This window comes from Oreochromis aureus, linkage group 10, assembly GCF_013358895.1.
Source record: "Oreochromis aureus strain Israel breed Guangdong linkage group 10, ZZ_aureus, whole genome shotgun sequence".
In the NCBI taxonomy this organism is placed as follows: Eukaryota; Metazoa; Chordata; class Actinopteri; order Cichliformes; family Cichlidae; genus Oreochromis; species Oreochromis aureus.
The window spans coordinates 9,140,183-9,158,644 of NC_052951.1; the positions used below are offsets into that span (position 1 = coordinate 9,140,183).

At 42.1% G+C, this 18,462-nt stretch overlaps 1 protein-coding gene across 7 annotated transcripts in view; it reads right to left on the reverse strand.

The window, feature by feature from the left end:
- msi2b (musashi RNA-binding protein 2b) overlaps positions 1 to 8,449 on the reverse strand; it is a 262,995-nt gene extending 254,546 nt beyond the window's left edge. For all 7 annotated transcript variants that reach the window (XM_039618135.1, XM_039618134.1, XM_039618133.1 and 4 more), the window contains exons 1-4: positions 8,196 to 8,449; positions 7,806 to 7,846; positions 7,398 to 7,479; positions 6,664 to 6,748 (exon numbers count right to left, since the gene is read on the reverse strand). In XM_039618135.1, coding sequence (XP_039474069.1) covers positions 6,664 to 6,748; positions 7,398 to 7,479; positions 7,806 to 7,846; positions 8,196 to 8,257 — 270 coding nt within the window. In that variant the 5' untranslated portion in view covers positions 8,258 to 8,449. The remainder of the gene's footprint in view (positions 1 to 6,663; positions 6,749 to 7,397; positions 7,480 to 7,805; positions 7,847 to 8,195) is intronic.
- Between the last annotated feature and the right edge of the window lie 10,013 nt (positions 8,450 to 18,462).

Below are 18,462 nucleotides of genomic sequence, written 5' to 3' on the forward strand. Positions count from 1 at the left end.
TTTAGGTCACAACTTATGACGAATAACTCCTCTGAGAAATTTAGAACTACAAGAAGAGGAGACGAGGCAGTTGTTTCCCTTCGCTTTACATATTAGAGCTTTAGGTTTTCATGTAGGAAGCTTCTTCATACCTATTGGGCAGGAGTTACCCTTTGCACTGAATACGACTGTATCAGAGATTATAGTGTCTCAGTTTCACCTGATACTTCCTTCCTGAAACATTTTTTTTTTCTTATGTAACACGCATACCATCAGGCTTGGGTTGAGTGAACTGGATGTAAGACGTGCACCTGTTTCAGTAATTTGACTCTAGTCTGTTCTAAACTTGCATGTTTTTTTAAGCAGTAAAAAAATAAATAAATAATAGCTATTTATTAGTTTGTTTTCGCCTATGTTCTTGTTTGAGAAATGACTTTCCTTTATGGTCTGTAGACAAATCTACTGTGCCATTGCTTTCATCTTAATTTTACAACAGTTGGATGCAACAAAATATTCGTACATTCTTTTGATTCTTGAAAGGAATTCTGGGAACAAACCATGAGATGGTAGATAACATATGTCGAGAGTATGCAAAGAGTGTCGCTGTTGGGTAGAGGGCCAGAGCTCTGACTCAGCTATAGCTATTTGGCTACCATACAGTAGCAACAGAAACAACAACAAAAAAACCAACACTTCATTAACCCCCCTCTGAGAAATTTCTTTACTATGGAAAAATCACAAGCAATCTGACTTGGAGCCGAACGAACAATCTGCTCTAAACACAGTCGAATGGTCCGGGAGATATGACTACAATATCGTATTGTAATTGAAAACATGACTGTAACTGAAGGTGTAATGTGTTCAAATGTAAACTGTAATCAAAATGCAACTGTGAAAAACAACAATAATGTGTTCACCTATTCAGCGAAATCCAAATTTCTTTTTTTATATCAAACCAGAACAAATTTACATATGTGTCAAATATCATTAAATTTTTTCTGAGACAATGTATTGTTTTGTTCTGGGCTTTTATTATTGCCAACATCTGTTATCTTTAGCTGAATGTAGGATGCACAGTATGAGGTACTTTTTGTTGTTGCACTGATTCAATTACAGCAGCAGTACCTGTTATGTACAATTGACTGGCAAGCACTAATGTGATGTCATTTTCAATGGACCCTGCAATCAGAGTATATGTGCCTTTAGCAATGTGGGTGTCTCAGATGAATCTTAACCATCTAACCAGTGTGCACACTCGAGTTCATGAGAACCAAGAGGCTACAGTGGCATGCTAAAGATGCACTACTGGTGACATACCTCACGTAGCAGTAGTCTCCAGTGAAACATCTTTAGAGTATGTGCTCACCTTATAGACTTGGCATCACCCTCACAGGACCCTTTCTTCAAATTACGTTTAGATACACCTTTGTAATATGATGCAACATGATCTCACAAAGAGCAAAAGTGGATTTCCTCAAGACATCATACAAGCAGATACGTCAACGTAATAAATGAGAACAGACCAGGAGGAATCCCCCCCACCAACCCTGCCCCATCATCTTTTTATCTTCCGCAGCCTTTTACTTAAGGGTCTCCGAGGGCTGCTTCTGCATGCGACTGTGGGAGATCAGGGCAGAGAAACAGCACATATCTTAAGTTCACATCTTACAAAAGGATTTCATATATTAATGCAGCTCCTGGGTAAACTCTCTTCCTCTCTCTTAAGACATATCTACGCTAGCATGATGATGTGGTGTTTAAACTAAAAGGAAAAGCCTTATCAAAGCTTGCAGCTTCTCTCAATAAGTGTGTGAGCAGGTCCACAGGTGTGCGCGTGTGATAGCAATAGAATAGACAAGAAATTACAACATAAATGTTTCATATCTGTGCTGTCAATCTCTGCTGACTTTCGCCGTGGAATAACACCTCGAAAAGGCAGTTTGTTATGATCCTCAAATCAGTAATGAGAATTTTACCGTCATGCTCAACAAGCAAATTGGCTATATATATATATATATATATATATATATATATATATATATATATATATATATATATATATATATATATATATATATATAAATATATAAAAAATTTACCTCTTAGAAATATGCAACAGCATTACAAACATGAGCCACGTTTGCTGGTAGTAGCCTAAAAATGACACTACCGCTTTGACAAACCTCTGATGACCCGTACGAGCGGACAGGAGACAGAAACAGATACAGAAAGAACTAATAACGCCTTCAGCCATAATTAACCGCGGAAGATGGAGCACCTGCTATACTTAAACAAGAGCGAGTCAGTTTAGCTCACTCATTTGACTTTACTTCCTAACACTATCTGATGAATGAAGCTCAGATTTGTCTGGAACAGCTGCTCTTCCCTGTCCTTTCTCCTGCTTTGCTCTTGGGCTGTTTTTTTGTTGTTTTTTTTGGCTTCTCCTAAACTGCAAGGATAGGTTGACCTAAGGGTTACTTTATAAAGGCTGGATTTACCCAAGACAAAAAAAAAAAAAAAAAAAAAAATCCGGGGGTGGAGGGGTGGGGGGGCTGACTACATATCACTGGGTTTTATTGGTTGAAGTGAATTAAGCTCAGAAACCCTAAACATGCTATCACACCATCAGATCTTGCATTAAAAAAAAATAAACCCATGTATGCCTTTGTAACAGCTTCACGTAAGAAAAAAAAATCAAATCAATCTACTGTTATGTCTGAGATTAAAATTGATGATGTCCTTCTTCATACAGGCCTGATTTGAAACATCTTCAGCAACAGATGCTCTGAGTTGTACATTTATAAACTGAACAAAGCATCATGAAAAATGGTAAATATGTTCTGAATTACCAGCATGTGTGTTTTGAAGCCCCCAGGCTTTGCTTCCCCATATGTCTCATTCACATTCATTCTAGGCTAGAGTGTTTTCATAACCGGACAAAAAGTAGAGCACACAGTCAAAAGAAAACATTAATACCAAATAAAGAAGCATATGAAACCAGCGTTGGTGTGCCTGTCTTCTTTTAGTTGGGAGTAAAACTGATTCTATAGCACTCCTGATCTCAACACTAGGGAAATTTTATGTTTAAATCAAAGTGGGGTTTGCAGTTGATCTAAAAGTACATCAGACTAAATAAAATACCATCTGTGTTTGTGTTTGTGACACTGATTTAATACTGAAAAATATTAGATTTAAAATAACAGAGCTAAAAACATCCATATGATTTTGGCTTTACACTTGCACTACACAGCTAATACGACCTAACTTCCTGTCAGTGCACCTTCAGCCATTCTCACTTTTTTCCAAGGTTACCAAGGACAGACAAACCGCTAAGGATTCGTTCAGGCACTGCAAACGAGGGAGACCTGTATCAACCCAACATCTGCAAACACATCAGGACCATCCATATTTGCTGGACCGGTTCATTTTTCCCCCATTGCCACTGAGCAACTTTCTCAGAGATATGATAGATCCTAATGCAATGCGATCTTGATAGTGTGAATGTTAAGATATACAACAGCACAGCAGATACAGCACAGTGACTAATGGTGAGAAAGACGATACAGACAGCCGCCTTAGGTTTGTAATCTTCTACTGCACACTGACGGGTAAACAACAGCACGTTAGCAGCTGGGAAATATAAATGTCTGCATGCATTTGAGTCAGCAGAATCGTTGGTTTGTCAATTATGCCGTCAAACACTCAGCCAGTGATAAAAATGTCCAGCAAGAAAACACAAACAAAACAACAATCTGCTACACTTCATTTTGCTAAAGCTATTGATTACCTCCATTATTACTGGATTATCAGTATCATCCATATTTTCAGATTTATGTGTGCGATGAAAAACTACAACGCCACCAGCAACAAGAGGCGGGTATGCAAAACTAAACTGGCTTTTTTTTTCAATATAGTCGGGGTCCCGAAATTATTATCTTGTGCTCTTACAGCCCGGCGGATTAAGAGTTAAGACATCGACCATGCAATCACAACACTGCCTGATCGAGTCTGGCCAGGTCTATCTCCTCAGTTTGTCAGCTGTCTACTGTAGACTATCTAATAATCAAGGGGAAAAAACATCACCAAAAATTACTAAAATAATTCACTTCCAAAGCATAATGATTTCGCACAAGCCACTATTCAGGCTTAATGATGATTCAATGTCAGACTTTAAAATGTCACCATTCAGTTCTCATGCATTTCACATCTCAATTATAAGTGTGCCAAATGTGATCTAAAGCCTACTATACGTGTGACATAACACCACTGTTTGTGTGCATATCTGTAGCCAAAGAACAAAGTGTATCCATAACTTGCTACACAGACATGCAACAGATAAGAAGATTTAGTGTTGCTGCACGACAGTTATTATACTTTAGCAGAGCAAGAGAAAATACTATTTAACTCAATTATTATACATAAGAGGTCCCACATTGTTTTAATAATGGGATTAAATTCTGCCTACAAATAGTCTGAATATTACAATCTAAAAAAAAGAAAAGAAAAAAGAACCAACCGATTTTTCTTGTGGGCAAAAAAAAAAAGAAGCTTTTTCGTAATCAAGAAATCAGCTGTAACACAAGTGGTTTGAGACTGCAATTTTAACAGGTCATTAATGTAATCCCATGAATATTGTAACATATGTTAGCGGTATTAAAAATACACAAGAAATTAAACTGTTTCCTGCTGGCACTGCTCTCAAAGTGCCTTTGGGCAAGGCAATTAAAGCAACAACTGCTCTATTTATCAGACATCAGTAATAGACTGCCGCAGCACAGGCCAACTCTCAGGTGTAAGCATATATATTTACGTGCTCCCCTCCCTTATTCATACCCCCCCATGACCTTTGCTGTAAATATATATGCTGTCAAGCTGTCACAAAGCTGCTCATTCAAAATGTCAGACTTGAAGTTATCAAACTGCTCTAGATTCTGCATCAAAGTATGTTTATATCTCCAACCCTTCAAGCAGCCCCCGTAAAGTGCTTCTAAGTATTCCCCTCTGGAGAGGTTCTGCAAGTTTTGCAATGTCATCGGCCTGACTTACCGGTCATTTTAATGCTAAAAAACCTTGCCCTTGCTCTATAGTCGCTACGTCACAACATAACCCCACCGTGTGTCCTTGTCTCCCTCATTTGCATAACACAGTAATAGAGCTGATAGCAGTGAAGACATAACATATAAACACTAAGCACGAGGTAATTGAGAGATTACCTGAAACTTGAAAAAGAAAACATAACACAAAATATCTAATAGGCTGAAAAAAAAAAATCACACACACTCAAAATTTTAAATACAAGTGTGTGTTATGTGCCTTTTTTAATGAAGGCAAATTGCTTATTTTTAGACTAGCAGAAAAACTACCCTCCCCCCCATAAACCCTTCTGAAGAATCAAACCTCCACCGATGAGCTGAAAACTGTCCAAAAAGGCTCATAGCTCCCCCAAAATAATGAAAAGAATAATGATTATAAATAAAATATTAAAAAATTATAATAACAATAATAATAATAATAATGATAATATGAGCAGCCACATTATTACAAACCTCGCAACTTAGAAAAAATTGGAAGGAATATAAAGTAAGGTCTGCCACCCAACAAACAGCAGGTTTCTCAGCTCTGTGCCAATCACACTCAAGCTTAGGAGTAAGCAGCAAATTCTTACATTTACATTACTTGCCTTATCCTACGCAGACTTGTAGATTGCACATTATTTATACACTGCTACCTGAAGTATAATCTATTTATCTTCCAAAATCCTTAAAAAAATATTTCCTCCCAGTGTAAAGTTGGCTTCAGCTGAGGGAGCGCGCACACTACATTTCCTCGATATGCACCATTCCATTACTGTAACTATTGCTGGCATATCTGGATTCGATAAAATATAATTGCAGCTGAACCATATCTAATCCAGCGCATCGTATAATCTTTAATTATTCCTCTGGTGACGAATTTCAACAAATTTCAGAATGCTTGGCAGTCATTAAACCTAAGTGCATGAGTGTATGTATATGTGCACTGGATTAATGACCTTACTTAAGTAAATCAGACAACTCTTTAAAAACTACACATGCACTCTTAAAGTATTTGACATGATACTCCTGACTGATTGTTACCTCACTAATGCATTTATGTATTCTGATTATCATACATTACAGTAATTAGTTTGAACATACTGGCAGCTTAAAAATGTATTAATTTATATTTAATGTGTTTAATCTCTAATATAGGGCTCAAACCTTTCAGACTCATAGTATCTGCTAATCGGACATGCTATGATACAATATCTGCTAGATCAAACAGTAGCAAGGCAGCAGTCCTGAGACAGCACGCCCTTGTGTGTCCACATGAGATATAGGCACACTGCCACATGTGTCTGCAGCAAAGAAGGGGGCGTGTCTGGCCCCATTCAGCCAGAGAAGTAAAAGTGAACACATGTAATATTCACCCCAGAGTTGTGTTTTATTTTATTGCCAGGCTCTCTGTGGAAGAGACCAGCACACATTTAGCCACTGTGCGTGACCTTGATCGACACAGCCTGTCAACCTAAGAAGTGTCCCCCCCCTCCACCACCGCACCACCCACAAGGCCCTACTTAGGCAGTAAAAAGTCTCAGTTGGCAGAGCAGCATAAACACAAAACGTGAAATGAACTCTGGTGTAAGAGCAAACGAAATCAACTCACCGTCTTTGAGTCTAATTCGTGGTGTTGTTGAGCTAAGACTTTATCTACACTGGCAGCATCTGTAAACGTAACAAACCCAAATCCTCTGCAAAACAAAGACACAGAGAGGACAAGAACAGCCATGTTAATAATCATTTAAAATTACATACATATTAAAAAATGACACAGACACCCCCACCCCCACCCCTTGCAAATATAAATTTAACCTGCAACTTGCAAATAATAAACCTGCATTAACAGTGTGAACAACAATCCCAATGACCTTACTGCTGCACAACAACATTTCTTTGCAAATATACATTTCTAATCCAGATTACGGCTTGTCCTGTGGCAGATTTTGGGAAAAGCAAAAAACAAAAAAACAAAAAAACAAAAGTGAGGACAGTGCTCATCATTATTTGCTACGTTACAATATGAGACGACTAGACACACACAGCAAAAAAAAACAAAAACTGTGGTGCAGTCACAAAGTCAATGTCAAATTGCATTCGGCCGCAGCTTTACAGCAGTGAGCATTTAAGCTTATCTGGCTTGCTGTGAAACCACACGCAGGCGCGCGCACACGGGGACACACACATACACACACAGACATACGCGTGCGAGAACACGAACACATGGGCGCGCGGGCACACAAAACACACATACACGCTGGATTAAACACTGAGCACGGTCAAAGTAAAGCGATATCGCTATGTGCACTGGAAAGGGAAAAGTAAGAAAAGCCCTGTATTTACCTTGAACGTTTTGTCGTGGGGTCTCTCATCACCATACATTCTCTTATTTCTCCGAATTTACTAAAATAGTCTCTAAGGCTGTCTGTGAATAGAGAGAAGAAGAAAAAAATATGTCGGGTCATTTTGACAGAAACATATGGGCATGCTGTTGTCACTGTATTTCAAAAATACCCCGCGATGCGCATAGGGGTCGAATAGAGGACTTCAGATGGACGGAGATCAAAAATAACATCGTGCGCACACACTAGTGAGATATCCCATACAGTACACTACTGCACAGTGCACATTCGCACATACACCGCCGCCAGCAGCTACAGCGAGCACTCAGTCACAGCGACAGAGGGGAAAAAAAGAAAAAAAAACAACAAGAAATGCTGGTTACGGTGTAAAAGAGAATAACAGTCTCACCTGGTGAGGTTTGCCAGCTGAGGCCACCGATAAACATTTTACTGTAAGGGGAAAACACAACAGAAGTGAGTCCAGATGTCAGTTCGGCCATTTTGACGACTAACTACTTCTAAAAGCGACCTTAAAGGATAAAGGAAGACTATGAAAACACATTCGCGCTTAGTAATTACACTCTGGCTACATAAAAGGGGCAGGCCACTCTTTGCTACGGAGCTGAGGTCTTTTAAAACTGCATCTGGAAACAGACCCGTGCCCGGTTTAAGTGCGTACTGTTGGGAGGGGGGTGCGGGAGGGGGGACGAATCCAGCACGGCAGTCGAAGTCCTCTCCAAGATGTTGTAACATGAAAAAAAATCGTACCTAAGGATTAAATTTAGAAATATATCCTTACCCCGGGTCATGTTGTGAATCATTTAGGCTTCCGGATGTGGCTTGACTCCCGTCTCCTTCCATATCTATTCCAAACTATAGGCTGGGACTACAGTAACAGTGACAGACACGCACAGATACGGCAGGAGATATGCAAAGCCCCGCTATGAGAATATTACTGAGCCGGGAATGAAAGCGTCACACGTGGGATCAGCTCAGCCCCCTGCTCCCTCCTCCCTCTCTCAGCATGCTCTACCTTGGCCCACAGGGGGCGGAGCCTGGCTCTGTCACCTAACCAATCCAATTGACGTCAATTCAGGCAATCTGCAAACCAATCCTCCGATTTGTCATTTAATTAAGCAATAAGCCACTAGAGGTGAAAGTGGCTTATTGCTCTTCTACGCCAGTGGACACATAGCATGAGAAATGTTATTTTTAATTAATACTGTTTACAAATTGTTTTACCACTGAAAGGTAAGGCTTGCAAAAGCAAAAGCGACATGCAGACATTATTTTTTTTGTTCTTATTAATTACAACTGTTTGTTATTCTTCCGCCGTGTAATCTAGTGCGCTAGAAAGACGTAACAAAGTGGCACAGTCACTATTTTAATAATAGAACATGACATATAGTCGGGATTTTTAAGTGTCTACTGAGAAATAAGCGGAGTTTAACTCGACAGGGAGCAGCAAAGAGTGTGGTCTAACTGTAAAATAAGTATTGTGCAGGTGCACGGGGGCATCTTTTTTTTTTTTTCTAACTGAAGAATATTTGAGCGCCAATAACTGAATGATATAAGTATAATAAATGTTACCGGTGGACAGATTCCTCTTTGCAAGATGATTTGTTACATTATTACCACTAAAATGTCAATATAGTTCTTTTTAGTTGGTGCATTAAAATTATTGACGTCTTTGCAAATGGACCCTTCAGACATGATCCATAGAATCCCGCTGTACAAGGAACAAAGCAAGGTTGTAATTACATGTTATAATGTTAAAAAAATGCTCAACCTAGGCTCAGAATAGGCAAAGAATCTGAATTTAAAACGTATTTCCAGGATTAAGGAAAGTTATTTAAACATGTTCCAGCATGGTTTATGTGTCTCTGAGGAAAAGCCTCTGTAGCTGATGCTGGGGTCTCACCTTCAACTACTACATTCATTACTAAAGCCAACAAAGAAAATTTTCCCATGGAGATCAATAAAAGCTTGCATCCTTACATACAGTGATGCAATTATAGATCCATCCACTAGATAACCTCTAATGAGCTGCTAGCCTTGCCCTCTGTGCAGTGTATGTGGAGATAAGCTTGCTCTGCCCCCTCATGACCTTGAAGAAGGTGATGACAAAGCAGACTAAGAAATTAAGAATAAATGAGGGTGAATGACATTTTTAAGATATTTTAAGATATGGGCCTATGCATTAATTGCGCAACGTGCTATCAATAGAACACAATAAAAAATACATGTCCAATCTGTTTCAATTATGTATCATACATTTGTCTGATTGCTGCTCAGAGATGTCACGCTGACAATATTAAATGACCGCAGTTTTCACTGATATGAGCCAAGAAGATGCATACTCTCTGGGAAATGACTAGCTATCCTATTTTATTATTCACAGTCAGTGACTTTTTTTTTTTTTTTTTTTTTTTTTTGAATAGGCCTGTCTTTGCTGAGTGTTCAGGGTTCTACCAGAGGGAATTTCTTATCTGGCCAGGCAGCATGTTTTTGAAACAATGACTTAGATAAAACCCAAATAACAACACTTTTGTCAGTTGAACAGCTATAAGTCTGTCATTAGTTAGGGGACTCTCCACATTGCAGCTGTCTGTATCTCCGAAACAAAGGTACGGAAGCAAATGCCGGCAATTCCTTGTAGTATGCGAGTGTCAAAGAAAATGGAAATATGACACCTTGTGTGAAAGACTATTACTTATTATGCCTTATTTGCACCATTGTTTTTGTCCCATGCCATTTGCTGATGCATTTATGATTGCTTTACCATTGTCATATGCGCAGTGGCCTCCTGAAAGACATGCCTGAAACGTGAGCGCAAGAAAATCGCATCCACACAGCAGCTGAACAGAGGAAAAGTTAGCGGAGGGTGGGTGGGTGGGTGGGTTATAAATTGATGTGGAGTATGAGCTTGGAGGAACAACGGGCTTTAAAGCCCCATCACAAGGTGTGCAAAAATCACAGTGGATTTAACACATGAAGAGCAACTTCTGTTTCATGCTCAAACAAAAACACTGGAGGCCCGGGCTTCACGGTGCGGTTGTGAATTATTCTGTTTTGTGAACAACAGCATTATTGCCTTTCCATCCGCGGTTGTTACGGCATGAAGAGAGGCGAGTTAAATGTGACAGAAAAGGGTACGGCGGGTGTGCTGTTTCACAACGTCTCATCGATCCATTGCCGACCAGATTTGGCCCCAAAGCAACCTGTAAGCAGACGAGCCGAAATCCTTTGGATCTCTGTGGGGTAACGCTCACAGGGGGTTTCCGTGTCCAGATCTTTTTTTAACACTCAGTGAAGGAAAAGCACATATAGATTGTTTTAAATTGACCAGTGTTCTACTTTAATCGGAGCAGCCAGCACCGCCTGATGAAAGCGCCTAAAATGTTTGTAGCTCTTTAAGCAACTTGACAGCAATGCTTTTGGAGCAGCTGAGTGTTTAGTCGTGGGTGAGGAAGAAAGAGAGGGGTTATATCCTGCAACAAAGTGGCCTACGTGTGAACAAATTTCCTTGAAAATGATGCTGAGCGGTGGTTCCATTACTTGGGCGCTCACGTTATGACAAATAGAAAGGAAAAAGAAAAAAAAAGAAAAAGGTTGAAGCAGTTGAAGACGCTTTGATTAACGTGGGGACAAAGTCTTTTAAGATATATTTGCATCCTGCATTCTTTGAGCTCATCGTCATTTGCTGGAGCTTCAAGGGCAATTGAAGACTTCTGCAATCCTGCATTTGCATTGGTGTAACTGTTCAGTTCTGAAAGATGAACAGCTTCTCAATAGAGAGCAAATTCAGCATGCGAAGGGAGGAAAAAAAAGAAGAAGAAGCTTGTAACTAACCAAGCCTCTGCATAAAGAGTGGAGGATTTGGGGATTGAGAAAGAAGTAAACTTGATAGTGTGTGAAAGAGCTGAGGGGGGAAAAAGAAAGTGAGAGAAGCAACAGACTCACTGACAGTGTTATGAGATGCTGTTTTGAGAAGAGGCATCCTGCTTCCTGTTGCAGTAATCACTTTACACCCTCAGAAGCTTCACTTGACCTTGGAGAAATTGTTCTTCCATCATGTGTAACCCCTTTCTCCACCAAGATATCTATGTAAAAAAAATAAAAAGATTTCTTTCAGGCTTCAAAGGGGCTTTTTTTGCCACAAACACCAGGAATGATAGACAACATCTAATACGGATGTATTGAAATTGAAACTGTAAGTCTGTGGGGGAATTTTTTTTTTACATGTGAGGTTCACCACATGTTATTTAGCTTGCATGTTTTGTGAATAAAAATCAAAAGACAAATCAGAGCACTTTCTGTCGTTAACAGGAATTTCTTAGGGAAACTATCCAGACACATCCTAAATGTGTTTAATATTATCCTTTGGACGTGGTGAATGATTTCATATTGATCACTGTGGATTGAGTGCTTTTCTCAGGAGGGCCTATTACAGTGGAATTCAGAATCCCGAGGAAAGCTGTGGAGAAGGCTGCAGATGTGAACAAATTGTCTCCCTCTAGTGTCCTCTCCTCTGTGCTTCTTCTTCTTCTTTGCTCGGCTTAAGTACCTCTCAGGCAGCAGGGAGAGGGCCAGACTGAAACATGCATAATTGACAGTCCTATTTCAGGAATTAGCCACCCACCAAACTCTAGACTACCAACTCTTTCATCTTGCCGGGAATAATTTGGCATCTTCTGAAGGTCCATTTCAGCTGGCTAGGATTAACCAGTGGTCCACTGATTGATTTAATGAGTAAAATTTCTATTCTCCACATTGATTTATATGTCTCTTCAAAGGTGGTTTGTGTGTAAACCCTGTCAACTGATCACGATTTGTGAGGATTACTGGGCTTGTGTCTCTTTGTTAGCACACAGAGAAAGTGTTAGAAGTCAGATCAGTGGGAAGGATGTTCTGGTGATGAGTGATTTCTCTCCCCCATTATGCCTTCTGTAACCACACAGATGAGTTAATTAAGCTGTGCCAGAGGCTACGCACTAGCATTCCAGGTAGATGGGCCACAGCGATATTCAGAGACATTACATATAAAAAAAAAGAAGCTGTAATATTTACTTTGAAGTCTTTATGCATATAAGGCTGCCCCAATGCCAATTTGGCTGGCAAATTCTCAAAAAATACCCGCTGCAGAACCTCAAAAGTCCACAGATTATTCCCTTGGAGGTTACAAAAACAGTTGCAACTGTGTGTGAACAGAAGATCCTCCAGTGCTTTTTCCCTCCAGAATCACCTCCATTAAAAGTGAGCTCTATGAAAGACAATTTGCATTTTTCTGACCCTAATGGCCCACCCTTTTGCAACTGGGTCTCTTTTTAGGCCGATCAGATTCCAACACAAGAGGATGATGACAACGTCATTTACCTGCTTCACTGGTCTGGGAGATAAGCTCATGCCCCTGCTGCTCCCTGGAATGTTCTGGCTGCTGTTTGTATGACTCCAGAGAGAGCTGTGTCTTACAGATGATGACAAATGGCATAAAAGCACCACAAGGAGCAATCCTATCACCTGTACAGTCAGCAGTAGGAAGAGAGGTGTGTGTGTTGGCCTTTTGGAGAAGAGATGGACCATCCCTGATTTCTGAGAAACCCACTGTGAAGCTGTTAACTTATGCTTTACACAACTGGAACCTGTTTTAAATCAAAGGTATTATTTCTAAATCTGTATGAGTTGTTTTTAACGGCATTTTCCTTTGCTAATGGACAACACAGGAAGCCTGTGGATGACTGGACTGATGGACTTCACCCATGTTTATCCACTTGTGCTTTGTTTATGTGTGCCTAAAACATTTTTAGAATCCTCACAGAGCCTGAGAATGGTAACCAAGCCTCTCTGGCTAAGTGTTGCTCTCTGTCCTTCTGGCTTACTCTCCGTTTATTTAACCAGCCTTTTCACTCCTGTTTCCTTTTCGCATTCTTTCTTCTCTAACTGGCTGCCACCATATATTCTCTCAGTTGCCAACCACTTCCTATTCTGCAACCACTGACCTTAACACTGACCTTGCCTTGTCTGTGCCACTGAGATGAGAGAGAGAGATACCATATCCTTTGCTTCCCCCTCACTATGCTGCGAGGTTGAATTTTGCCTGTCTCATCAGTCTTCCAGCTGCTGGAGTACGCCTTGTTATTTCTTCCAGATTCCTACACATTTTGCTTTTCAGCTGATCAGACTGGAAACCATTGCTCTTGGCTCAAAGACATGCTGGGCCTTGGCATACACAGTAGACACAAGCCGTCAATACAGATTAGGTTTATCAGATAAACTTTATCTGCTGCGTTTGAGCGTCCTTTGGTTGGGTACCAGCCTAATTCTGGGCTACGATTGATACCGCGACTCTAAGGAGATCAAAATTGGCAGCCATTGTTTTTGCCATAAGCAGCCTGCTGCTGGCTTTTCAAGGTGGATGACTCTGTGCATTACTGGTAACAAGCCTGTTTTTCTGTTTGTATTATTTGGTGATTAAACATGGCATTCTGGGTGGAATTTAGAGGTTAAAAGAGAAGACCCTAAACAGTCTCCATGTCTGACCGATTCAAAAACTTGCTTGCACATAAAGCTCCCAGTGATCAAATTCTGTCATGGCAGTAAACGGAAGAAGTCAAGGATGATGAGCAGAGCAAACACTTTTTATAAAGTCTTACAGTTAATATATATATATATATATATATATATATATATATATAAAAACACTCAGCACGCCCCTGCGGGCGGTTTATCCTTCAAGCTCGGGTCCTCTACCAGAGGCCTGGGAGCTTGAGGGTCCTGCGCAGTATCTTAGCTGTTCCCAGGACTGCGCTCTTCTGGACAGAGATCTCCGATGTTGTTCCCGGGATCTGCTGGAGCCACTCGCCTAGCTTGGGAGTCACTGCACCTAGTGCTCCGATTACCACTGGGACCACCGTTACCTTCACCCTCCACATCCTCTCGAGCTCTTCTCTGAGCCCTTGGTATTTCTCCAGCTTCTCGTGTTCCTTCTTCCTGATGTTGCTGTCATTCGGAACCGCTACATCGATCACTACGGCCGTCTTCTTCTGTTTGTCTACCACCACTATGTCCGGTTGGTTAGCCACCACCATTTTGTCCGTCTGCATCTGGAAGTCCCACAGGATCTTAGCTCGGTCATTCTCCACCACCCTTGGGGCGTCTCCCATTTTGACCTCGGGACTTCCAGGTTATACTCGGCACAGATGTTCCTGTACACTATGCCGCCACTTGGTTATGGCGCTCCATGTATGCCTTGCCTGCTAGCATCTTGCACCCTGCTGTTATGTGCTGGATTGTCTCTGGGGCATCTTTACACAGCCTGCACCTGGGGTCTTGCCTGGTGTGATAGACCCCAGCCTCTATGGATCTTGTACTCAGAGCTTGTTCTTGTGCTGCCATGATTAGTGCCTCTGTGCTGTCTTTCAGTCCAGCTTTGTCCAGCCACTGGTAGGATTTCTGGATATCAGCCACCTCCTCTATCTGTCGGTGGTACATACCGTGCAGGGGCCTGTCCTTCCATGATGGTTCCTCGCCTTCCTCCTCTTTCTTGGGTTTCTGCTGCCTGAGGTATTCACTGAGTACGCTGTCAGTTGGGGCCATCTTCGTGATGTATTCGTGGATGTTTCTTGTCTCATCCTGGACTGTGGTGCTGACACTCACCAGTCCCGGCCCCCTTCCTTCCGCTTAGCGTACAGCCTCAGGGTGCTGGACTTGGGGTGAAACCCTCCATGCATGGTAAGGAGCTTTCTTGTCTTTATGTCAGTGGCTTCTATCTCCTCCTTTGGCCAGCCTATTACCCCAGCAGGGTACCTGATCACGGGCAGGGCGAGGTGTTGATGGCCCGGATCTTGTTCTTACCGTTCAGCTGACTCCTCAGGACTTGCCTGACCCTCTGCAGGTACTTGGTGGTTGCAGCTTTCCTAGCGGCCTCTTCATGGTTCCCATTCGCCCGCGGGATCCCCAGGTACTTGTAACTGTCCTCTATGTCTGCAATGTTGCCTTCTGGTAGTTCAATTCCCTCGGTTCTGACTACCTTCCCTCTCTTTGTTACCATCCGACTACACTTCTCCAGTCCGAACGACATTCCAATGTCATTGCTGTATAGCCTGGTAGTGTGTATCAGTGAGTCGATGCCTCGTTCACTCTTGGCATACAGCTTGATGTCATCCATGTACAGGAGGTGGCTGACAACCGCTCCGTTTTCGTAGTCGGTATCCGTAGCAAGTCTTGTTAATGATCTCACCGAGGGGTTCAGGCCTATGCAGAACAGCAGTGGGGACAGAGCATCTCCTTGGTAGATCCCGCACTTGATGGTGACTTGTGCTATGGGCTTGGAGTTGGCCTCTAGTGTTGTACGCCACATCCCCATTGAGTTCCTGATGAAGGCTCTTAGGGTCCTGTTGATCTTGTACAATTCTAGGCATTCCAGGATCCAGCTGTGGGGCATTGAGTCATAGGCCTTCTTGTAATCAATCCAGGCAGTGCACAGGTTGGTCAGTCTGGTCTTGCAGTCTCGGCTTACTGTTCTGTCTACCAGTAGCTGGTGTTTTGCGCCTCTGGTATTCTTGCCAATCCCTTTCTGTGCCCCGCTCATGTATTGACCCATGTGCCTGTTCATCTTAGCCGATATGATGCCTGACAGGAGCTTCCATGTGGTACTGAGGCAGGTTATTGGTCGGTAGTTGGATGGGACCGGTCCCTTCTTGGGGTCCTTGGGGATCAGGACCGTCTGACCTTGGTTAGCCATTCGGGTGTCTCTCGTTAACTAGCAGCTGGTTCATTTGTGCTGCCAGGCGCTCGTGGAGTGCAGTCAGCTTCTTCAGCCAGTAGGCGTGAACCATGTCAGGCCCTGGTGCTGTCCAACTCTTCATACTGGAGACCCTTTCTTGGATGTCTGCCACTGTGATGGTTACTGGACCCTGTTCAGGGAGGTCGCTATGGTCTGCCCTCAGATCCACTAGCCACTGAGCATTGCCGTTATGGGTTGCGTCCTTCTCCCATATGCTCTTCCAGTATTGCTCCGTCTCCAGGTGGTGCTGTTCTGTTATTGTTCCCTTGCCACTGAGAGTACACCTTTGCTGGCTCTGTGGAGAACAGCTGGTTTATTCTCCTGCCTTCTCTCTCTCTGATGTACCTCCTCAAGCGGGTGGCCAAGGCTGTGAGTCTTTCCAAGGCCTCAGGTATGGACAGCTTGCTGTATTTCTTATGCACCTTCTTTGTCGCGCCTTTCTGCAACTCCGTTAGTTGGCTAACCTCCCTCCGTGCTACTTTGATCTTGCCCTCTACCCTCCTTCTCCATGGAGGTACTGCCCTTGTGGCTGTTCAACTTGTAGCCAAGCATCTCACTGATCACTGCTGCCGTAGTGTAGATCAGCTTGTTAGTGTCGGTAATCGTGGTTGTAGGTATCATCCGTAGTGCTGCATTAACATCATCTAGCAGACCTTCTGAGGGTACTTCGCGTAATCTTGGTAACCGGCTACGGGGGATCCAGGTTTCAAGCTTGGCCATGATCCTATCCTTCAGGTCAGTTCCTCTCGCACTCAACGATCCTTCTCCTATCGCACTTGGGGCTATGTACCCAATCATCAAGACAATCGAACTTGCGATCTTCTGCTCCAAAGGCGTGTAGTTTAACCACTACGCTATCCAGCTGCTATATATATGTATATATATATATATATATATATATATATATATAGATAGATAGATAGATAGATAGATAGATAGATAGATAGATAGATAGATAGATAGATGTCTTGATGCATTCTCAATCATCCAGGAAAGTAAATCTCCAAAAGTTGAATCTGTTCATCTGGACGTAGCGTTTTGTGGGAGAAACGTTTCGTCACTCATCCAAGTGACTTCTTCAGTCTCAGCTGACTGCAGGTTTCCCCAATCTTATAAACAGTACATTTGCATGTGTCAGGAGTATCGGAACAGTTGAGATGCATTTTTTCTAAACACCGGGTCTCTGTGGCTTTTAAACCCCAAAACACGCTGCGCCAAAAACTGGTCCACCCCAAGGATCGGGTCCCCCGACACAAACAGAGTAACATAGTGTACGCTGTTAAGTGCCTGGAGGATTGCCAGGATTTATACATCGGGGAAACCAAACAACCTCTAGCGAAGCGGATGGCACAACACAGAAGAGCTACCTCGTCAGGCCAGGACTCTGCAGTCTATTTACACCTACAGGCCAGTGGACACTCTTTCAATGACGAGGATGTACACATCCTGGACAGGGAGGAACGCTGGTTTGAGCGCAGAGTCAAGGAGGCCATTTACGTAAAAAGGGAAAGACCATCTCTGAATCGAGGAGGGGGCCTAAGGGTACATCTTTCGCCATCTTACAATGCTGTGATTGCAGCCATTCCCCAACTCTCTGTGAATGGTACTCATGGCCATTGATCAGTGGTCTTTGATCAATGGGTTTTGGTCAGTGGTTGTTGATCAATGGTCATGAGAATTTGCATAATTATGATTAAGGAACTGACTGAAACCAGCCCATTGTTCCTTCAGTGGGTTGGTTTCAGTCATTATGCAAATGTACTGTTTATAAGATTGGGGAAACCTGCAGTCAGCCGAGACTGAAGAAGTCACTTGGATGAGTGACGAAACGTTTCTCCCACAAAACGCTACATCCAGATGAACAGATTCAACTTTTGGAGATAGATAGATATAGATATATATATAGATATATAGATATATGTATATATACATACATACACATTCTTTCTTTCTAAAGGTCCTTGAGAGCAGTCTCTACCACTTGCAGGCCGGTGAAGGACACAATCCTTCTAAGAATAGTCTCTGACTGCAATGTTTTGGCATAAACATTCATATACGTCGCTTCACCACAAGAGGGCGCTAAGAGCACATGACAATAAGAGCTGATGTCACTTTGACCTGATGCATAATGATAGTTCTGTTGATTGCAAGTTTCCTATTTTATGTGTGTGTGTGCTTGCGTATTTGTGTGTGTGTGTGTGTGTGTGTGTGTGTGTGTGTGTGTGTTTGTTTTCTATAAGAAGTGTGTCTAAAACATCAAATAAACAGCAAGAAATCACCA